We start from the raw sequence: 24,257 nt of genomic DNA on the forward strand, positions 1-24,257 counted from the left end.
AAAGGAAGACAAATAGACAAATATCCATTCGTGGCAACAAGCTTGGAAAAATGATTGGCATCTGAGAACTTGGAATTGAATTTTTGTAGGATAGGAATCTTGTATCAGAATCCCTTTAGTACAATATTTTGTAGAGTTGTATCTAACCACACATGTAGAATGCTAGCTTTCTTCAACACAGAAGTAATGGATTCGCAATAAATAATACGGTGCTCAAATTTCTGGATGATATCAATTCCAGTTTGAGCTTCTCTCGAACATGAATGTTGTACTTCCAAGAAAGGCCTGTTATGGGTTAGGCATCATCTTTCAGAAGTAACACTATTGCTTTCAAAGTTGCCAATAACATCAAACCTACCTGGGAGGGTAAAGGATAATCAGATCATGAATACACTTGGTATTACAGTCTGGATTCTTTAGTGTTGCAACCGACACGTATGTTACCTCATGGACTGTGATAATCTGTCAATCCACACAACAAAAGCAGAAATTGCTGAAGAAACTCACCAGGACAAGGAGCATCTGTGGGAAGAAAGCAGAGTTAATATTTCAAGTTCAGTCACTCTTCATCAAAACTGAATCCATGTATACTGGTAAATCCATGATAGATGGGCGTGCTGTACCAATGATGCAACAGGTTTCAGGTATGCATGCTAGGAGTTTGAAGACAGATAATGTCAATGCACGGGATGTCAGACCCATTGTAAGCAATTTGTTTATTATATGTGGACTTACACCATGTTGTACCAGTTTCCTGAGTACCTCTTATGTAAGATGAATAACGGGATGATATTTGCACTTTCAGCAGTATCAATGTGGGCACACAGTGCAAGTTGCCATTCCTTTTGGGGTTCATTACCTGGATAGGAGATAAGGTTTAGCTTTTCTCACAGGGCATGCATGTGGTGTGTCAAGATAACTATGTGTACTATTTTTCTGCAGTCTGTAAGCATGACTGAGCAGATTCATTTTGGAATGCATTGACATGCTTACTTAGAATGGATGGAATTTGGAAAAGTCCTTGGGATTGATTTTTGGTTGGCTGTTCTTCATGTGCTCCTCCTGTGAAGAATTGCATTATATTTTGGGTTTTCCCAGATAATTGGATTTCTTACACATTTTATGCCAATGCCATCTTGTAAGACATAATTTGCAATTGTAACTCAATGCTGGAGACTGTCTGACTAGCAACATCTCACCCAAGATTTGAATGTTTTACTGAACCTGATGACTGCTGTAATAGTTGTCATAGAGTCAAGTACCTGAGGCTGTTGCTCAGCAGCTACAAATGCTTCAAAGTTGATTCCTTCTCCTAGAAGTATGTCAATGCATATTAAATTAGATTAGATTCCCTACAGTGTGGAAACAGGCCCTTCAGCCCAACAAGTCCACACCGACCCTCCGAAGAGTAACCCACCCAGACCCATTTCCCTCTGACTAATGTACCTAACACTATGGGCAATTTAGCATGGCCAATTCACCTGACCTGCACAGCTCTGGACTGTGGGAGGAAACCAGAGCACCCAGAGGAAACCCACGCAGACACGGGGAGAACATGCAAGCTCCACTCTGACCGAGGTTGGAAATGAACCTGGGACCCTGGTGCTGTGAGGCAACAGTGCTAACCACTGAGCCACCGTGCTGCGGGTTTGTCTAGAAATGCCTTTCTGAAGAATTTAATAGGTATAGAAGTAATGACGAGTTACTCAAGTCTTTCAACTAAGTTAGCTTTAACAAATTCACATCTGTACCTTTATGTCAATATTTGCCTTTTAATTGGCCAATTATTTTACGTAGCAATTGTTGGCATGGCATGAATTGAATCCTGTGTATCCTTGACTTGACTTGAACTTTGAATTGATCTTCAAATCTAGAGTATTTGGTCAGGACTTTCGTTGTCATCATTAGAGATACTAGAGGATTTAACTCATCTTAATCATTCATTTCCCAACATGTTCACAAAAGATTTTGACTGCTTGTCCTTATGTATCAGCTAATTCTTGACCAATGAAGTAAAGATTGATTCTTCCTTTAATAACTGAAGTTCTTACAGAATGTCAATGGATTGCCTTTTCATATTTATGTGTTTGCTGTCCATCTTAACTGTGCTCTTTGTAGTCTTTAAAAATATCGGAGTAAAAACTATATCACGGTGTAGTCTTTTTAAAAGTTTGCTGTTGCACTTCACTTTTTCTGTTGTAACAGCTTTAAACCTTGCAGGTTTTTGCTTGTGGGTAGTATTTGTGCCAAAATAAGAAAAAATGATGACATCACATGTGCATTTTAAGTTTTTTAGCATCTTTGAAGCAAAATAGCAGAACCAAATTATGTCCAGACAAAGAGAATGTCTTCTTCATGTTGAAGTTGTTTCTCGTCAGTGTTTTTATCTGTATTTTAGTACATTGTATCCGTCCTTCAGCATCTTTTAAAACTCCCTTACTCTCATAAGATTAAGTAAGATTAACTGAGACTGCTTTATTAAATATAGAGCATGGTCTCAAACGTTTCTTCTTAATTGTTAACTTCATCGTTGAACTCAGGCAGATGATGGGAACTCTGCTGCTATTATCTTTTCAGTATTTAGTACCAAGTAGTTGTCTCTAACGAGTGGTTACCATCAATGTCTAGTGACCATTTGCTACTATCATGATATGACACTATGCTTTAGTTTCTTGTGTCAAGCACTACTACAAATATGCTATAGTCTGAGCGTTGTCTGATATGCTAGTTCACAATAAATATATCAAAAAGATTGTTCTTGTTGATACAGATATATTGATGTTTATTAGAACACTAACCATTTACGACGGTATAATATCACACCCTTATGCATAGCCTGGGTCCTGAGCTTACTGATATTACTGTACATTATGTATATGTAACTGACTGAACGAACATTCATCACTGACTGTATTGCACTGAAAGAATGACTGAAGGCGAGGCAGGAGCATTATATGTTATGATGTCTTGTAGCTATCTTCAAAAATGCATTGCTGAGTCTGAAATCCAAACAATAATGCAACAGTAGTGCCATGATTTATATCATATTAGGTATACACAGAGAAATTAGTGTATACTGTATATACCCATGTATAAGTCGATCTCGTGTATAAGTCGACCCCTTATTTTGGGCCAAAAAATCTTGTACTTTCCATATATCTTGTGTATAAGTCGACCCTACTCTATCACATTAAATCGCATTCATTCATTCATACTGAACTCTATTTATCACTCTTTGTTTACTATATTGCATCCCTATTCATTCATTCATAACTCTACTTGTTGCACTTAGTTACTACAGCAGGTTTTGATTCATTCCTTCATTCAGACCGGTGCTAAGTCTGTTGGTACTTATCGCACTTTTTTCACCATACATCCAAAAGTTAATATCGTTAAAAAGTGTCACATGAATTTCAGCCCCTCAAATCTTGTGCCCGTGTATTAGTCGACCCCTAATTTCAGCTTTAAAAAATGTCTTCAAAATTCAACCAATGCACGAGTATATACAGCAAGTGACTGGTTCCAACTCGTTTTTAGAAATTTACTGCACCATGTACAAGTGAGGTGGAAAAATGGTTCTTTAATTAATAATGAAAAAGCTGAGTTAAGTCTTTGCACATTATTGATAAACTGAGATAAGGATTCAAAGAAATTATTCGGATTTGCAACTGTAGTTAAAGCAACAGAAGACCACAAAGATCGGCAGCAGTAATCTATTTAGTAATATACTTTTTCACTGAACACTACTGTACACTTGACTGGATAGTTTTATTAGGTAAAAACAATGACTGCAGATGCTGGAAACCGGATTTTGGATTAGTGGTGCTGGAAGAGCACAGCAGTTCAGGCAGCATCGGAGGAGCAGCAAAATCGACATTTCGGGCAAAAGCCCTTCATCAGGAATAAAGGCAGAGAACCTGAAGCATGGAGAGATAAGCTAGAGGAGGGTGGGGGTGGGGAGAAAGTAGCATGGAATACAATAAGTGAGTGGGGGGGGGGGGATGAAGGTGATAGATCAGGGAGGAGGGTGGAGTGGATAGGTGGAAAAGAAGATAGGCAGGTAGGACAAGTCATGGGGACAGTGCTGAGCTGGAAGTTTGGAACTGGGGTGAGGTGGGGGAAGGGGAAATGAGGAAACTGTTGAAGTCCACATCGATGCCCTGGGGTTGAAATGTTCGGGGCAGAAGATGAGGCGTTCTTCCTCCAGGCGTCTGGTGGTGAGGGAGCGGCGGTGAAGGAGACCCAGGACCTCCATGTCCTCGGCAGAGTGGGAGGGGGACATCCCGGAGATGTTCCCTAAAGCGCTTTGCTAGGAGGCGTCCAGTCTCCTCAATGTAGAGGAGACCGCATCGGGAGCAACGGATACAACAACTGATATTAGTGGATGTGCAGGTAAAACTTTGATGGATGTGGAAGGCTCCTTTAGGGCCTTGGATAGAGGTGAGGGAAGAGGTGTGGGCGCAGGTTTTACAGTTCCTGCGGTGGCAGGGGAAGGTGCCAGGATGGGAGGGTGGGTTGTAGGGGGGCATGGACCTAACCAGATAGTCACGGAGGGAACGGTCTTTGCGGAAGACGGAAAAGGGTGGGGAGGGAAATATACCCCTGGTGGTGGGGTCTGTTTGGATGTGGCAGAAATGTCGGCAGATGATTTGGTTTATGTGAAGGTTGGTAGGGTGAAAGGTGAGCACCAGGGACGTTCTGTCCTTGTTACGGTTGGAGGGGTGGGGTCTGAGGACGGAGGTGTGGGATGTGGACGAGATGCGTTGGAGGGCATCTTTAACCACGTGGGAAGGGAAATTGTGGTCCCTAAAGAAGGAGGCCATCTGGTGTGTTCTGTGGTGGAACTGGTCCTCCTGGGAGCAGATCCGGCGGAGGCGGAGGAATTGGGAATACGGGATGGCATTTTTGCAAGAGGTAGGGTGGGAAGAGGTGTACTCCAGGCAGCTGTGGGAGTCACTGGGTTTGTAAAAAATGTCAGTGTCAAGTCGGTCATCATTAATGGAAATGGAGAGGTCCAGGAAGGGGAGGGAGGCAGGTCAGAGATGGTCCAGGTAAATTTAAGGTCAGGGTGGAATGTGTTGGTGAAGTTGATGAATTGCTCAACTACCTCGCGGGAGCATGAGGTGGCACCAATGCAGTCATCAATGTAGCGGAGGAAGAGGTGGGGAGTGGTGCTGGTGTAATTACGGAAGATCGACTGTTCTATGTAGCCAACAAAGAGACAGGCATAGCTGGGGCCCATACGTGTGCCCATGGCTACCCCTTTGGTCTGGAGGAAGTGGGAGGATTCGAAGGAGAAATTGTTAAGGGTGAGGACCAGTTCAGCCAAACGAATGAGAGTGTCAGTGGAAGGGTACTGTTGGGGACGTTGGGAGAGGAAGAAACGGAGGGTTTGGAGGCCCTCGTCATGGCGGATGGAGGAGTAGAGGGATTGGATATCCATGGTGAAGATGAGGCATTGGGGGCCAGGGAAACGGTAGTCTTGGAGGAGGTGGAGGGCGTGGGTGGTGTCTCGAAAGTATGTGGGGAGTTCCTGGACTAGGGGGAATAGGACAGTGTCAAGGTAGGTAGAGATGAGTTCTGTGAGGCAGGAGCATGCTGAGACAATGGGTCGGCCAGGGTGGTCAGGCTCGTGGATCTTGGGAAGGAGGTAGAACCGGGCAGTGCAGGGTTCCCGGACTATGAGGTTTGAAGCTGTGGGTGGGAGATCTCCTGAGGTGATGAGGTTCTGTATGGTCTGGGAGATGATGGTTTGGTGATGGGGGGGTAGGGTCATGGTCGAGGGGGCGGTAGGAAGAGGTGTCCTCAAGTTGGCGTTTGGCTTCAGTGGTGTAGAGGTCAGTGCGCCAGACTACCACTGCGCCCCCTTTATCTGCTGGCTTGATGGTGAGGTTGGGATTGGAGCAGAGGGATTGGAGGGCTGTGCGTTGTGAGGGTGAGAGGTTGGAGTGGGGGAGGGGGGGTAGACAGGTTGAGGCGGTTAATGTCCTGGCGGCAGTTGGAAAGGAAGGGGTCGAGGACAGGTAAACGGCCAGCGCGGGGTGTCCAGGTGGATGGAGTGTGTTGGAGGTGGGCGAAGGGGTCCTCGGAAGGTGGGCGGGAGTCCTGATTATGAAAGTAAGCTCGGAGGCGGAGGTGGCGGAAGAATTGTTCGACGTCACGTCGTGTATTAAATTCATTGATGCGTGGACAGAGGGGGATGAAGGTGAGTCATTTGCTGAGGACTTTTCATTCGTCCTCAGTGAGGGGAAGGTCTGGAGGAATGGTGAAAACTCGGCAGGGCTGGGAGCTGGGATCTGGTGTGGGGGTGGAGCTGGAAGTGGGGGCGGAGCCAGTAACTGGATTGGGTGTGATGGTGGGGAGAATGGGGGTGGAGTCATGAGCAGGGGTGGTGCTCCCCTCAGGGTTCTGGGGGCCTGCACCAATCAACCACACCGCCCCGTGGCCCAACTTTCAACTCCCCCTCCCACTCTGCCGAGGACATGGAGGTCCTGGGACTCCTTCACCGCTGCTCCCTCACCACCAGACACCTGGAGGAAGAACGCCTCATCTTCCGCCTCAGAACTCTTCAACCCCAGGGCATCAATGTGGACTTCAATAGTTTCCTAATTTCCCCTTCCCCCACCTCACCCTAGTTCCAAACTTCCAGCTCAGCACTGCCCCCATAACTTGTCCTACCTGCCTATCTTGTTTTCCACCTATCCACTCCACCCTTCTCCCTGACCTATCACCTTCATCCCCCCCCCCCACTTACCTATAGTACTCCATGCTACTTTCTCCCCACCCCCACCCTCCTGTCGCTTATCTCTCCATGCTTCAGGTTCTCTGTCTTTATTCCTGATGAAGGGCTTTTGCCTGAAACGTCGATTTTGCTGCTCCTCCGATGCTGCCTGGATATTTTTATTCTTTGGCCAATGAGAACTGTTGTGAGAAAATATCTGGGGCTAAATCAGGAAGTAGGAGATACGAATGGTTTGAAATGTCCGTTGTACTCATTGATCGATAATCAAAAGTTGTTGATAAATTCAAGCGACCAAAGAGATAGAACATGTCATCATAACTGACTAACGATGTTGGGTGTTGTTGCTTCATACTATTGATGTTAACCGACTGCACTGACAAGAACTGTTTATTCCCATTGATGTCATTTCCGAAACGTCCTTTATGATTCTTTGTGTCAGAGATCAGTGGACATACTCTTAATTGAGAATTCTGCAATGAGCTAGATCCGTCTCTCTTGTGACAGTTACTGTTTTCCTCAGGAAGAGATGACGAGTCTTGCAAATCTAAAATGACATAATTCTGACTGGGGGTGTTGGAATTTTCAGTTTCATGATTCGGCATTCCTCTGTGTTGCTTTATGGTGGAGGATTCATTAATGTGGTATTTCTGACAGGCATCCTCTTGCATTTCCACACATTTTATGTTCTCACTTTCATTTACTTCAGAAATGATTTCCAGAACTGGAGGCAGGATCTCATCATCAACAACTTTGTCACAGGTAGACTGCAAAGGCTGTGGACAGCAAATGAGACACATTTTCTATATTTTATCTTTCCCAACCATTTGTGCAATGGAATCATAGAATCAAACAAGTCCTACAGTGTGAAAAGAGGGCATATGATCCATCGAGTCTGCACTGACCCTCTGAAGAGCACCCCACCCAAACCCAGACCCCCAACCTATATCAGTAATCCCATATTTAATATGGTTTACCTACCTATCCTGTACATCCGTGGACACTAAGGGACAATTGACCCTGGCCAATCCACCTAACTTGTAGAGCTTTGGATTGTGGGAGGAAACTAGAGGACTCAGCTGAAATCCACACATGAAAAATGTGCAAACTCCATACAGACAGTCGCCCAAAGCTGGAATCAGACCTGCGTCCCCGTCGCTGTGAGGCAGCAGTGCTAACCACTGAGTACTGTGCTACCCATGGGCTGATTGCTCATCAATAGGTCACTTAAGGGCGATTCTTCATGTTTACCAATGTTCAAGCTGGTGACTTGGCTGATGGTTACTCTTTAATATCCTTGAATTATTCAGACTAGTTATTCGCTCTTACATTTTGAGAAGAAATGGTCAGAAACGGACATTGGAAGGCAATATGCTTTTCCTTTTCCCTTGTGCATTCATAAGCTCTTGGAGCTGCCTGAATGCTGTAACATTTCTTGATCTTTCCTTTCTTTTGCCCAAGGATACCAAGGCCAGTTGGAAAGCTGGTTGTCAAACTGGCCTGGATTTGAGCAGCCAATTGAAAATAGTCCATGCTCTGGTGATCATTGTAGTAATAGACAAGCGTTGGGCCAAATTTGTAAATCATGAAATCAATTAAGGGACTAGATTTGAAGAGGTAACTTTTATGGAATGTGACCTCTGTTGGCTAGATTAGACAGGTCAATCTGGAGACAAAATGTATTTTCTTCATACTCACTTCAGCTATATTGCTTACATCAGAGACTAAAATAAGTGATAAAGTACTGATGGGGGATTAATATATGTGGACATTGTCCAGCTGCAAGTTCACCTGAGAGCTAAACTCCTGACAAGATATTTACAAGGAGTCTTGTAGCTCACTAAGAAACCTTGGCTTTTATAAGACCTGCACTCCAGCGAAAGCATCAATTCATCTAAGTAACTATAGACCTTCTCCGAAATTGAAATAGTTCCAGGCTGTAAACCCTTTTTCTCTTCACCTATATTTCACCTATGTGCGTGTAGTTGTATGCGTGAGAGATGTAATACTTTAAACCTCTGAGGCAAGTATATGACATTAAATAATTTTTACTTGGAGGGCAAGAAAATATACTAATTAACACTTAAAAATACTTTAGTCACCAAAAAACACATAAATTCTGTCAATGCTAACACTTTATCAATACACTCCAATATTCACTCCAAAAAATCTTATCGCAATTTTCTCTTGACTGGCATTTATTTATTTGTGTCAATCAAAATTTTGCCCAATAATAGAAGCTTAACCACAGTTGAAGTTAGGCTATCAGAACCACGGTGGCACAATGGTTAGCACTGCTGCCTCACACCGCCAGAGACCTGCGTTCAATTCCCGCCTCAGGTGACTGACTGTGTGGAGTTTGCACATTCTCCCTGTGTCTGCATGGGTTTCCTCCCACAGTCCAAAGATGTGCAGGTTATGTGAATTGGCCATGCTAAATTGTCCATAGTGTTAGGTTAGGGGTATGGGTGGGTGGCGGGTTGGTGTGGACCTGTTGGGCCAAAGGGCCTGTTTCCATGCTGTAAAGTAATCTAATCTTTAATTGCCTGGTACATTCCTTTGTCTTATCTTGGTCAGAAGAGCTACATTGATAACTTTTATGTCCTCTGGCACAGTTCCCAAATGAAAAGAGGCTAGAAAAATAAGCTGTGTTCATAGCATCTGCTATTTTATTCACTATTCTAGGATATGGGTCATAGGACTAAGTGCCTGTTTTCACATAGTTCTGCCAATTTCTTTACCTATCAAGTACAAGTGATTTCGCTGGAACTAACATGTTTGCAGGATACATACACATAAACAAATGAATTGGGAGCAGGAGTTGGCCAATTGGTTTCCCAAACCTCTTCAAGGCTGATTTAATTGTGGTCTCATCTCTACTTTCCTGTCTATGTCCCACATCTCCCTCCTTTGCCTCCCTTGTCAATCAAGAATCTATCCAATCCATCTTTAAACGCATTCACTGAGCTTATTCTCAAATAGATTGCACATAATAATAACCTTCTGAGAGAAAAGAATGTCTCCTCATCTCTGTCTTACCCTGCATTTTTAAACTATGTTTCCTCGTTCTTGTCAGTCTCACAAAGGAAAACATCTCCTCAGCATCTATTGTATTAAGACCTGTCAGAATCTTACAGACATCAATGCGATTACACTTTATTCTTCCAAACTCCAACCTGCATACAGACCAACTTGTCCAACTTCTGTACAACTGATAAGCTTTGCATCTCAAGATATCGTTGAGCAAATATTGTCTGGAATCATTTCCTAATGGGTATGCTCTTTCTTAAAGATGGACAGCAGCCACATAACCCAGAGATTTTTTGTATGACCACAATGCCAGACCCAGATGACTGATCGAATGCTCAAAGCTCTGCTCCGTGGATACTTGCAAATCAACATGCACATCTCAATTTGCATTTGAGAGACGCCAGATGATGACAGATGAAAATGGTGACAACATTAGTGTGTTAGCATGTGCCACCATGTGGCTACAACAGCTTGGAACAGGCACCAACACTCAAAACACCAACTCACAACCATTTCATAAAAAACAAAAGAACTGTGGATGCTGTAACTCAGAGGCAATAAAAGAAATTGCTCAAAAAGCTCAACAGGTCTGGCAGCATCTGTGGAGAGAAATTGGTTTTGATTGAGTGACAGTTCTGAAAAAGGGTCAATTGACCTGAAACGTTAACTTTGATTTCTCTCCACAGATGCTGCCGGACCTGCTGAGCTTTTCCAGCAATTTCTATTTTTGTTTCTGATAACCAGTTCATAGACTCGTTCTCAAAGACTGGTCTCTTTCAGCCATGAGTAAAAATGGTGAACCATATGAAACAAGCCCATATAGGATTTGATTTGCTGCATGTCTATAATGCATAGGGAAGGATGCCAACAGTGATGTTTTCTTGCCTATCGTGGTTCTATCTAATTTCTTCATTTATTTCTATTGTACCTAGTTTCATGTCTTCCTTGGTCATGACTGAAGAAAAATTCTTTATTGACATCCTCACCATCCTTTGTCATCTATTTCTTTCGTACATCAGAAAGATAAAATGAAAATTATTTGCTATCCCTGTACCCCAGTTACACAATATTTCCCTGAAACCTTGGACAATGAGATTCTAATTTTTTTTTTCAACAGCTCAAAAGATGTGCTCTTATTACCAGTATTGTTTGTGTCATTGAATTATCACCTTACCTGGGAATATTTCTGAAAATCATTGAGATATCCTTCCAGGAGCCGTTCCATGTTTGGAATCTGTGGCCAAAGCTTGTTCTTCACGTTACTTACAAGGAAAGACCATGATTATTAAGAAGAGTTTGCATCTGTGGATAAAATTAACACCTCTGCACCCTTCCGGTAGTATCATCTTCTGATTATTGAATATCTTTTGATTGCTAAATATTCCCAAAATAATATATGTATACAGTGCCTTTAGTGTGGTAAGACATTTTGCGATGCTTCACAGAAATGTTGTCAGGCAAGACTTGAAACGGAGCTACACAGAAATATTGGGATGAGTAACAAACATTTTGTTGAGAAGGTGGATTTTAAAGGACCTCTCAAAGAAGGTCAGAGAGATAGAGACAGAGAGGCTTAGGGAGAGAATTCCATAAAGCCTAGGTAGACAAAACCCCAGTCAACATTAGCCACATGAAAAAAAATAGGATTACTCAAATAACCAGATTAGGAGCAGTACAACACAGATTTCTCAATGGGTTATGGGGTTTGAGGAAGTCACAGAGATAGGATAGGGAAGGACCACAGAGGGATTGGAAGACAAGGATAAGACTTTTAAATTTGAGGACTGGAGTCATTGCTCTTTTAAATACTGCAAACTCTATTTATAGCAAATAACCTATAATACTAAAGGATCTGTGAGCATTGATTATTTCTCTTGCACTGCTAATAGTTTCATTAACTGGATCTTCCTCCACCATACTATTCCACTCAGTCCTAATGTTGCACCTATTAAAATATATTTGATTGTTACAAGGTCTTTTAGAACTGAACATTTCTGCTCATGGTCAGACTGCAGTTTAGTGCTGGGTGCTTTATGTACATGGAGTATTACAACGCTTTGAACTGCATTCATTGTCTTGAGGTGATTCATACTGTAGTCTCTCAATGGCAAGTATATCATTTCTTAAACGAGAAGTCCAAAACTGTATGTAATACTCGAAAAGTTGTCTCAAGAAGTCCTGGCATAAATCCAGGAACACATTTCTACTTCTGAACTCAAATCCTCTTGCAATGAAGGCATTTGCCTTCCTAATTGTTTGCTGCATCTCCCTATTTGCTTTCATTGACTGTTGTATAAGAACACACAGATCCCTTTCTGCTGGATTAGTGGTGCTGGAAGAGCACAGCAGTTCAGGCAGCATCCAACGAGCAGCGAAATCGACGTTTCGGGCAAAAGCCCTTCAGATCCCTTTCTGCATCCACACTTCCCAATTTATCACCATTTAAATCATACTCTTCCTTTCTGTTTTTCACACTAAAGCATATAACTTCATATTGAGCCACATTGTACTTCATCTGCCATGTGTTTGCTCACTCACTCAATTGTCTAAATCATCTTAATGCCTCCTCACATCCTACTCACAACTCCGAATGCTATCTTGTTTTATATCATCAGTTAACTTGAAAACATTGCATTTAACCTCATCCACGTTGTTTATATGTCTCGTGAATAGCTAGGACCAAGCAATGATCCTCATCACTGCCTGCCACTCAGATATATACCCATTTATTCCCACTCTCTGTTTCCTGTCTGTCAACTAATTCTCAGTCCATGCCAATATATTATCTCCTATACCATGTGCTTTAAGTTTACCCGCTAGCCCACATAAGAGACCTTGCTTGAAAATCCAAATACTGTAAACCACATCCTCTCATTCTACTTTATCTTCAAATCCCTACATCCTCAAAATTTCCAATTGATCTGTTAATGATAAGTTACTAGGAGAAAGTTTACCTTTGATGGGTTTACTGTTGATAAACCCATGCTGGCTTTGTCCAGTCTTGTTAATGCTTTCCAAATGTTCTCTTATCATATCCTTTATAATTGACTCTAGCATTTTCCTCACTACTAATGTAGGCTAACCGGACCTGCAATTCTCTGTGTTTCTTTATACCTTCCTTCCTTTTAAGTAGTGGGGTTACATTAGCTACCCTCCAATCTGTAGGAATGGCATCAGAGTCTAAAGGACTTTGGAAAGTGACTACCAATGCTTGCAATATTTCCAGGGCCACTTCCTGTAGTAGATTTGGTTAAACATGTGATCTGGCCATCTTGCTGTCAGTTTCAATTTACAATTGCCTCCCAATGCAAACAGAGTGAGTGAAAAGAATGGGGTTAAGGGCAAAATATTTGCACCATTCAACAGTGGGGAACTTGATTTTGAAAAAATCCAATTCTTAGCTGCTAAGATGGCAAAGCTTTTGGCTGGATTGTGCCAGCTCCAGGTTTCAAGTTGTTTGCTTGGTGAATGGGGTGCAATATGGCCCTATTGCCATCTGTTCAACTACTGACTGCACCAGCTTTAATAAATACTATTCGGCATGCAACCCCACACTTTACTTTCCTGCTGATGTTAGTAGCATTGGTGTGACATTTAATTTTGGAGAGAAGCTCATGAGTCTGATTGCTTTGTGCTAACATTATACTCAATGTAGTGTGAAGCCAAAGCCATTAGAGATGACATTCTCCTTTGTGGACGTATCACCATTTGCCAGAATATTGAAGATCACTTGATTGATGAAATCCTCAGTCATACTATTCATTCAATGTTCCAATGTAATTTCTAATTTCAATTTTTAATCCTATCTTTTGTAATCTCGTTAAAATACAAAATACTGTACTTAATCATATGATGTGGTGTGCAGAACCAAAAGTGTGTGGAATTGTTTTGTACGTACACTGTCCCTTGTTGCTTTGAAGATAGATTAAGCAATGCAGTTTATTGAACTGTATGTACTTAGAAGCAGTGTTATTTACTATCCAAAGTTTTCTAACATTCTACTAATTGATCCAACTGACACCAGTGACTTCATGTTATGGCGCTCTGAATGATGCTTACCTGTAAAAATTATTACATTACCTGTAGACATTTGGAAAGATGAGATGGGACACAAAAAGTGCTATCATCAAAAGTAGTGTGACACCAACAACAAGGGACACTGCTGTCGGATCTGTCAGGAAAAGTGAGCTGAGTTAGACTGGAAAGGTTTTCTGTTCAAACAACACCTTTAATATCACTGAGAACTGTGTATGACAAATATATAAAATACTGTATAATACATATTGTTACGTAGAAAGTGCAGCAGCTATCATATATCAAAAGATCACAAGCTGCAGAATGATTGACGACTTAATCTGTTCTTACTCACATTGAGCTGAAGGACGAATGTTGGCCATAATACAGAAAATTCTGTGTTTAACTTTGAATACTGTTGTGGGATCTTTAACATCACCAACTCTGTAGCTATGCAAGTGTCAACTTAAGTGAGTTGATGGCTAATTGCGTAGTAATTGAGAATTCACTCTCTTGACGATTTGAGGAAAATCTTTTCATATGAATAGTTAGGATCTGGAGTGCACTATTTGACAGTATGGAGTAGACAGGTTCCATCAAAACATTCATAAATCAAATAGTTATGAGAAGAGAGCAGAGGAATTGTACTAAGTAGATTGCTCATTTGGAGAACTGACACAAGATAAGCTGAATGGCCTGTTTTGGTGCCTTAACAATTCTGTGATTCTCAGCTTCTTTGCACTGAAAGCAATGGGGAGGGTGTATGCATTGAAGTGTCTTTGTAAAACCTGAAAACTCTCTGAGATATATCCTTTGACATGGACAGAAAATCCACCCTTGGTTCCTCCTATCAGAATTTAAAAGCTCTGTGTAAAAGAAGTGGAATTTCAATTGGAACTGGGCTCTCACTCTTCAATGCATTGGTTTGAGTTTCAGCTTGAGTTCTGAAAAAAATCCTATTTGATCCAAACAGTTAATCTTTATTTCTTAATAGCTGTTGAGTATTTCCATAGCTAAAACAAAACACGCTTTATAAGTTTGGTGATCCTTCTGCATAAACCTAGGAATAAAGGGCCCAAAAATCAAAACTAATAGGAATTCTTACTTGATTTATGCATTTCAGAATGAAAATATGCAATCTGGCAAAGGAGTCCTCTTAAGTATAAGCATCAGAGTTATATATTGCACAGAATATGTCTTGATAAATTGAGACTATATCGCACTTACTCATAGAACCTGGGATTGTAGCAGTGAAGGTGTCTGACCAGCTGCTCCAGTAACCTCTGTATTTGACTCCATTGGGTTTAGCTCTAAGTTGCATGTAATATGTTTTACTGTGCGGAAGATCCAAGACCTCACTGTGTAATGGCTTCTGGATAAGTAGTGTCTAGAAAGAAATAGCAAGAAATTCAAGGAATGGTCTAAAGCAGCCTTTATTTTTACTATCAGACACCAACGAGCAATTGAAATAGCACAAAACCACTAATATTTTCAAGATTGTTGCTTTCTACTTCAAAATATTTGTCTTATTGGTATCGTGGCTATATGTGCAAACTCACACACTATTGTGCTGTAAATTCAGATAAGCTCAGTGCTACTATCAATCGGTTATCTTCTTCAGGCTTAATGGAAGAACTGCCAACTTAAGTTATTCTTGTTTCGCCCTGGTGTTATCTCATAGAAATTGCTGAGTTTTTGCTGGTATAGCCATCACTTTAGCCACAAGAATTAATTTTATTATGCAATCTTAGAATCTCTACAGTGTGTAAGTAGGCAAATTGGCCCATTGAGTCCCTACGGACCCTCCTGAAGAGTATCTTACCCAGACCCACCACCACTCCCCCACCCTATCCACGTAACCTGCACTTCCCATCTAGCCTGCACATCCCTGGCACAATTGGGCAATTTAGCATGGCCAATCCACCTAGCTGCATATCTTTGGACTGTGGGAGGAAGCCAGAGCACCTGGGGGAACCCCACACAGAGACAGGGAGAATGTGCAAACTCCACACAGACAGTCACCGAGGGTGGAATCAAACCTGGGTCCTTGGTGCTGTGAGGCAGCAGTGCTAACCACTGAGTCACCATGCCACCCTGATTTACTGGAAAATCATTTTCATGATCTCATACAATCCAGATAAGGTACTTCACATAAATGAATTTATTTATCAAACATCTGTCACAACTCAATAACCAAACAGAATGACATTCACAAAGAGCAAAACAATTTGCATAATCTGCTTTTCATTCTCTCCCTTTACCAACAAATGCACAAAAAGATTAAGGTTCGCATGCACACATTGTAAAATATAAGTTATGAGGTGGTATGCTTAACAAGAGCATCGATTCCTAAATTTTTACTTCGCAGTTAGCAACAGAGTTAGACTTTTTCCCAGTTAGACAAGTGTGACTATTTACTGGAGTACATGGCCAATCTGTTTTGGTGCCAAGCATGCTGAAAGTCAAAGTAATCAAGCATTAGAAGTTCACATATCATCTTCACATGATATTATTACTGTATCGGTCAATATCATCTATCTCAGGGAGTGAGTGCACGGTGCAGTATTTTCATTCGCTGAGTTAAATTTGAATACAACGAACCTGCACAAAATAGAGCACTTGCTCAGAGTGACCCCTGGTATCATTTATGAGAAGAATAAGTAGGCTCAGACCTATAACATTGTGCTGTGGAACAATACTTGTCACTGCATCTCAGTGACAGTTTGTTCAATTACCATCATTTTTGGATTTTCCTGTGTAGCTAATTCTGAATCATGCCATCAATTGTGCTATAATTATATGCTTTATTTTTAATGGAAATCTTAGAGGTAAGGGAAGTTTTATGATTGGATGTGTCATTTGAGGAACTAATCTCCCAGTAAAGAGAGATATATATTTGCAGAGTTGTAGGTGACTGAGTTGGTACAATAGCATTTTTGTCCTAATTTTGATCTGTGCTTCTTTTTGAGTGGATCCTGTCATTTCAAATGTGGGATTGTTGAACTACTCTGCCAGTCTTTATTAAATACCTCATGATTCTTGGAAATTAAGTTAGTTACCTATTCACAGAATCAAAGTAAATTGTGTACTGGTCTCAATGATTTCCCACTTTGTCCTCAATCTGTCTGACAGCATTCTGCCTGGATGTATCACGACCTGGTACAGCAACTGTACCATTCAAGATTGGAGACAGTTACAGAGAGTGGTGAACTTGACCCAGACAATCACAAAGGCCAACCTCCCATGTGTAGAATCCATCTACAAGGCCCGCTGTCAAGGAAAGGCTGCCAGCATTCTCAAAGATCCATCCTACCATGGTAATGCTTTTCTACAACCTCTACCATTGGGGAGAAGGTACACAAACCTGAACACACGCACCAGCCGGTTTCATAACAGTTTCTACTCTACTGTTGTTAGAATACTGAATGGACTCACAAACTGTTAACATTTGCCGGTACCTGTGTTTTTGTTTTTGCCGCTGATTACCTATTGTTTACTTATCTATGCTACTTAACTCTGTGATTTGCCTGTATTGCTCGCAAGACAAAGCTTTTCACTGTGGCTCGGTACAAGTGACAATAAATTCAATTGAATTCAATTCACTTGTCAGTTGTCAATTCATTGGACGTGTTGTCCGCAATTTATTTTTAACTTTGTTTATTTATCACTCTCTGTTCCATGAGTATAGTCCAGCTAATTTCGATTCATTAAAATCTCTAAATGCATTAAGCAATTCAGCAGCTCATTCCATCATCAATATTTAATTTTCATACTGATTGATTCACTCGGACACAAGTCTGTCTCTGTCTCAGACATTTCCATGAGCTTGTCTTAAACACTGGGAAATGATTTAAAGTAGAGACAGGGAAGGCAATGGCCTAGTGATATCATTGCTAAGCTATTAATCCAGAAACTCAGCTCCTGTTCTGGGTTCAAATTCCACCATAGCAAATGGTGGAATCTAAATTCAACATTTTTAATGGGTGGCTCAGTGGTTAGCACTGCTGCCTCGCAGCGTCAGGGATCCAGGTTCAATTCCAGCCTCGGGCGACTGTCTGCGTGGAGTTTGCACATTCTCCCTGTGTCTGCGTGGGTTTCCTCCGGGTGCTCCGGTTTCCTCCCACACTCCAAAGATGTGCGGGTCAGGTGAATGGGCCATACTAAACTGCCAATAGTGATAGGTGCATGAGTAGGGGAATGGGTCTGGGTAGGTTACTCTTCGGAGGGTTGGTGTGGACTTGCTTGGCTGAAGGGCCTGTTTCTGCACTAATCTAATCTAATGATGATTAATGTTTAAAATCATCAAGCAGGATGCATTTTGATCTGTAACAGTAACAGTATCATCAATCACAGAAATTTTTGGATGATTGGTCTCCAATTTCCAGTTCTCTGCCTTGAAAAGGGAGATTTACAGAAAAGAATGTGTCGTTGATAATTTCCTCTTCCTCCTTCACCGATGAAAATGTAATTTTTCCATTTCCTATCTCACATTACTATGACATGTTGTTCGTTACCTGTTGAATTAGCCCTTTGACCATTTCCCCTGTGTCTCACTCACTCTCTTCCATGGTATCCAGGCCAACCTTGACTCCTTAACCAGGATGGATCTTGGGAGACCAATCTGTAAATCTTGCTAACCAACTTTTCTGGCCTTGGTGAAGAGGTGCATGTGATTTTGAGTCATTTGTTACTTTTAACATTGGATTAGCAAGATGCTGAGTAGTAAACAGGTGGAAATGACAAGTCATAGTCATAGTCATAGTCATAGAGATGTACAGCATGGAAACAAACCCTTTAGTCCATCCTGTCCAGGCCGACCAGATATCTTAACCTAGTCTAGTCCCAATTGTCAGCATTTGGCCCATATCCCTCTAAACTTTTCTTATTCACATACCCACCCAGATCCCTTTTAAGTGCTTAAATTGTACCACTTCCTCTGGCAGCTCATTCTATACCAGCACCACTCTCTGCATGAAAAAGTTACCCTATAAGTTCCTTTTATATCTTTCTCCTCTCATCCTGAACCTATGCCCTCTAGTTCTTGATTCCCCCATGCCAGGAAAAAGATCTTGTTTATTTATCCTATCCATGCCTCTCATGATTTTATAAACCTCTATAAGGTCACCTCAGCCTCCGATGCTCCAGGGAAAACAGCCCCAGCCTGTTCAGCCTCTCCCTGTAGCTCAAATCCTCCAACCCTGGCAACATCCTTGTAAATCTTTTCTGAAACCTTTCAAGTTTCACAACATCCTTCTGATAGGAAGAAGACCAGAATTGCATGCGATATTCCAAAAATGGCCTAACCAATGTCCTGTACACCAACAACATGGCCTCCCAACTCCTATATTCAAAGTTCTGACCAATAAAGGAAAGCTTACCAAATGCCTTCTTCACTATCTCATCTACCTGCGAATCCATTTTCAAGGAACCATGAACCTGTACCGCAAGGTCTCTTTGTTCAGCAAGACTCCCCAGGTTCTTACCATTAAGTGTATAAGTCCTGCTCTGATTAGCTAGTGACTTATTATTTTCTATAAATCTGCTTTATAAGGAAAAAAAGGAAGTAAATGGAATTTGGGAGAATATAAGATAATGGTGTAGAGGATGATATGTTAGCATGGATCGAAGACTTGCTGGTTGGCAGAGAACAGAGAGTGTGCATAAATGGATCTTTGTCAAGATTAGAGTGGTGCTGGAAAAGCACAGCAAGCCAGGCAGCATTGGAGGAGCAGGAAAATCGACGTTTCAGGCAGGAGCTCGTCATCAGGAACGACCTGACCTGCTGTGCTTTTCCAGCACCATTCTAATCTAGACTCTGATCTCCAGCATCTGCAGTCCTCACTTTCGCCTGGCATAAATGGATCTTTGTCTGATTGGGGGTATGTGACAACAACAATCCCACAAGAGTCAATGCTGGGGCCTCAAACTTTTGCAACTTACAGTAATGTCTGAGACGAGGGGAGCAAAGGCATGGTAGCAGGTACCAAGATACCAAGATAGATAGGAGAGTTTGTTCACTGGAAGATGACACAAGGAAGTTGCAGTCATATATAGATCAGATGATTGAATGGACAAAATCTGGCAGGTGGAATCACTTTGGCAGGATATTTGAAAAAGCAGAGTATCACTTAAATGAAGAATGACTGAGGGATTCTAAGATGCAGAGGGACATAGGTGCTCTAGTGCTAGAATCACTAAAGGTTAGTATGCAAGTAGAGTATGTAATCAAGAAGACTAATAGTTTGCTATCCTTTTTTATTAGAGCAATTAAACATAAAAATAAAGATGGTACACTTCAGTTGTACAGGACATTAATGAGATCAGCTTTTGAACACTGTGGAGTTTTGGTCTCCTGTTTTAAGGATAGATGTTTATACATTGGTGGCAATTCAAAGGATGTTTCCTAGATTGATGCCCAGAATGAGTGGGTTGTTTTTATAATGATAAGATGAATGTGGTGGGCTTGTTTCTGCTGAAGTTCAAAAGAGTGAAGGGTGAATGAATTGTGTAAGACCCTGAATGGTTTTTGCAAGGTGGTTGTGCATAGGAGGCTTCCTCTTGTGCGTCAGTCCAGAACAGGGAGGCAAGGTCTTGAAATTAGGGGATACCCTTTCAGGAGGGAGACAAGAACATTTTCCTCACAGGGTTATGCAACTTTGGAACTCTGTCTCAGCAGGAACTGGAGGCGGGTTCATTGAGCATTTTGAAGGCATATGTAGATAGTTTCTTGTTGTGCATAGAAATCAATGATTATGGGGAATGGTGGATTTGGAAACACAAAAGAATCAGTCACAATCTTATTGAATGGTGGAGCAGGCTCAAGGGACCAAATGGTCTACATCTGCTTTTATTTTGTATGTTTGTATATTGACACCACCAACAATACTGAACCTTTTGTTTGTGGTTCATATCCTGCCATTGGGAGGAAATGTAGGAAACATGAGGACCACTTTTGATGAGGTAGTCGGTTTGCTTGTTATCTCTAGAAACTTGAGGATGGTGAGCAGGTATCTGAGTCAGGAAGGTTGACAAAAGTCTCAAGATCTTGTAGGCGGCTCGGTGACACAGTGGTTAGCACTGCTGCCTCACAGCGCCAGAGACCCAGGTTCAATTCCCGCCTCAGGCGACCGACTGTGTGGAGTTTGCACGTTCTCCCCGTGTCTGCGTGGGTTTCCTCCGGGTGCTCCAGTTTCCTCCCACAGTCCAAAGATGTGCAGGTTAGGTGAATTGGCCATGCTAAATTGCCCGTAGTGTTAGGTAAGGGGTGGATGTAGATGTAGGGGTATGGGTGGGTTACGCTTCGGCGGGGCGGTGTGGACTTGTTGGGCCGAAGGGCCTGTTTCCACACTGTAAGTAATCTAATCTAATCTAATCTAGATTGTCAGCCTCACAGGCATAGGTGGACCTCACTAAAGTAGGCCAAAAGAGATGGTTCGGTAAAATGAAAGTACCATAGGGAGGTGACTTAAAATAGTTTTCACACATAAAAGGCCATATATTTCAAGTAAAAGAAAAGGCCACCATGTTGGAGTGACAAACCCCCCCACCCCCAATTGTTGGATGATCAGCAGTCCCAAAAATGTCAATGAAAATAACAAATGCAAGAGTTTTTTTACCTTGGTGTCCTGGGTGGGAGATTTGTTTGTGTGGTTCGGGATGGCTTAAACAAGTTTGGCAGGGGGCAAAGCTACATATCTGAGAGGGGGTAGTTGTAGATGGGGCAGTGACAGGATGTGGTGAATCTATTGGAAAGGCTTTTCATGTGGTGAAACAAAGGGATCAGTTAAAGTGTGTCTGCTTTAATGCAAGGAGTGTCAGAAATAAGAACTTAGAGCATGGATCAATACTTGGGCTTACGATGTTGATGCCATAACGGAGACATGGGTTTCACAGGGGCAGGAATGGTTGCTTGATGTTCCAGGGTTTAGAATGTTTAAAAAGAACAGGGACGGTGGAAAAGGAGGAGGGGGTGTAGCATTGCTAATCAGAGAGTGCATCACAACTACAGAAATGAAGACTGTTGAGGAAGGTTAGTCTACTGAGTCAGTATGGGTGGAAGTTAGGAACAGCAAGGGAGCAGCCACCTCATTGGGGGCTTTCTACACACACCCTAATCGCAGTAAGGCGATTGAAGAACTCATAGGCCAGCAGATTTTGGAAAAATGCAGATGTAGCAGGGTTGTTGTTATGGGTGACTTCAACTTTCCCAATATTGACTGGAATCTCCTTAGTGCAGATGGCTTGGATGGAGCCATTTTAGTCAGGTGTGTTCAGGAGGGTTTCCTTACTCAGTATGTGGACAGGCTGACGAGGGGAGAGGTCATTTTGGATTTAGTACTCGGCAATGAGCCAGGACAGGTGTCAGTTCTCGCTGTGGGAAACCATTTTGGTGACAGTGATCACAACTGCCTCACATTTACCATAGCCTTGGAGAGAAAAAGGAGCAGTTACCAAGGGAAGGTATTTAATTATGGAAAAGGAAATTATGACGCTATCAGACAGGAGTTGGGAAGTACAGATTGGGAGCAATTGTTCCACAGAAAGGGCACAACAGACATGTGACTATTTAAGGAATAATTGTTGCAAGTGATGCACAAATTTGTTCCTCTGAGACAGGCAAGAAGGGGTAAGATTAAGGAACCTTGGATGAGAAGAACAGAGGAGATTCTTGTCAAAAGGAAGAAGGCAGCTTATGTAAGGTGGAGGAAGCAAGGATCTAGCACAGCTTTAGAGGATTACAGGCTTACTAGAAAGGAGCTCAGAAATGTACTGGGGAGAGGCAGGAGGCAGGCACGAAGAAGGCTTGGCAGGATGGATTAGGGAGATCCCAAAGGCATTTTACTCATACATGATGAATAACAGCATGATCAGAGAGAAGGTAGGGCCAGTCTGCAATAGCGTAGGGAACTTGTGCGTTGAGTCTGAGCAGATAGGGTAAGCCCTAATTGAGTTTTTGCTTTGGTTTTCACTAAGGAAAGGGACTTTGTTGTGAATGAGAACTTCAAGGAGCTGGGAAAGAAGCTTGAACAGATCAAGATTGATGTGCTGGAAATTTTGGTAAGCATTAAGATTGATAAGTCCCCAGGGCCAGATCAGATGTATCCTAGGTTGCTCCGGCAAGTGAGAAAGGAGGTTGCCAAGCCACTGGCAAAGATCATTGTTTTCTCACTCTCCACGGGACTTGTACTGGAGGATTGGAAGAAGCGAATGTTGTTCCTCTTTTCAAGAAGCAGTATAGGGAAATCCCTGGCAATTACAGAGCAGTCAGCCTTATATCTGTGGTTAGAAAGGTTTTGGAAAGAATTCTGAGGGATAGGATTTATAACTATTTGGAAAAGCATAGAGTGATTAAAGGCAGTCAGTATGGCTTTATGAGGGGCAGGTCATGCCTCATAAATCTTATTGAGTTCTTTGAGGACGTGACGAGAGGGGTCAACGAAGGTTGAGCAGTGGATGTGGTGTATATGGATTTCAGCAAGGCATTTAATAAGGTTCCCCATAGTAGGCTCATTCATAATGTCAGGAGGTATGGTATACATGGATATTTGGCTATTTGGATTCAGAATTGGCTGGATGACAGAAGGCAGAGAGTGGTTGTAGATGGAAAGTATTCTGCCTGGAGGTCAGTGTTGAGTGGTGTCCCGCAGGGCTCTGTTCTTGGGCCGCTGCTCTTTGTAGTTTTTATAAATAACTTGGATGAGGAGGTTGAGGGGTGGGTTAGTAAATTTGCATATGACACAAAGGTTGGAGGTGCTGTTGATAGTATCAAGGGCTATTGCAGGCTGCAGCACGACATAGGCAGGATGCAGAGCTGGGCTGAGAAATGGCAAATAGAGTTCAACCTGGATAAATGCGAAGTGGTGCATTTTGGAAGGTCGAACTTGAATGCTGAATATAGGATTATAGGCAGAATTCTTGGCAGTGTGGAGGAACAGAGGGATCTTGGTATTCATAGATCCCTCAAAGGTAACTCCATGTGGATAGGGTTGTTAAGAAAGTGTTTTGGCCTTCATTAACAGGGGGATCATGTTTAAGAGCCGCAAGGTTTTGCTGCAGCTCTAGAAGTCCTGGTGAGACCACACTTGGAATATTGTGTCCAGTTCTGGTCGCCCTATTATCGGAAAGATACAGAGGCTTTGGAGAGGGTGCAAAGAAGGTTTACCAGGATGCTGCCTGGACTGGAGGGCTTGTCTTACGAAGAGAGGTTGACTAAGCTCAGACTTTTCTCTCTGGAGAGAAGGAGGAAGAGAGGTGATCTGATCGAGGTATACAGGGTAATGAGAGATTTGGATAAAGTCAATAGCCAGAGATGTTTCCCCAGGGCAGAATTGACTGGCATGAGGGGTCATCGTTTTAAGGTATTAGGAGGAAGGTATAGAGGAGACTTCAGAGGTACGTTCTTTACACAGAGAGTTGTGAACGCATGGAATGTATTGCCAGCAGTAGTGGTGGAAGCAGTGCCATTAGGGACATT

At 42.2% G+C, this 24,257-nt stretch overlaps 1 protein-coding gene across 1 annotated transcript in view; it reads right to left on the minus strand.

Moving 5' to 3' along the window:
- Positions 1-6,867: 6,867 nt before the first annotated feature.
- mpl (MPL proto-oncogene, thrombopoietin receptor) overlaps positions 6,868-24,257 on the minus strand; it is a 32,029-nt gene continuing 14,639 nt past the window's right edge. The window contains exons 9-12 of the mRNA XM_072573317.1: positions 15,011-15,170; positions 13,850-13,940; positions 10,944-11,031; positions 6,868-7,515 (exon numbers count right to left, since the gene is read on the minus strand). Of these exons, the coding sequence (XP_072429418.1) occupies positions 6,901-7,515; positions 10,944-11,031; positions 13,850-13,940; positions 15,011-15,170 (954 nt within the window). The 3' untranslated portion in view covers positions 6,868-6,900. The remainder of the gene's footprint in view (positions 7,516-10,943; positions 11,032-13,849; positions 13,941-15,010; positions 15,171-24,257) is intronic.

The sequence above is a fragment of the Chiloscyllium punctatum genome, chromosome 7, assembly GCF_047496795.1.
Source record: "Chiloscyllium punctatum isolate Juve2018m chromosome 7, sChiPun1.3, whole genome shotgun sequence".
NCBI classification, from domain to species: Eukaryota; Metazoa; Chordata; class Chondrichthyes; order Orectolobiformes; family Hemiscylliidae; genus Chiloscyllium; species Chiloscyllium punctatum.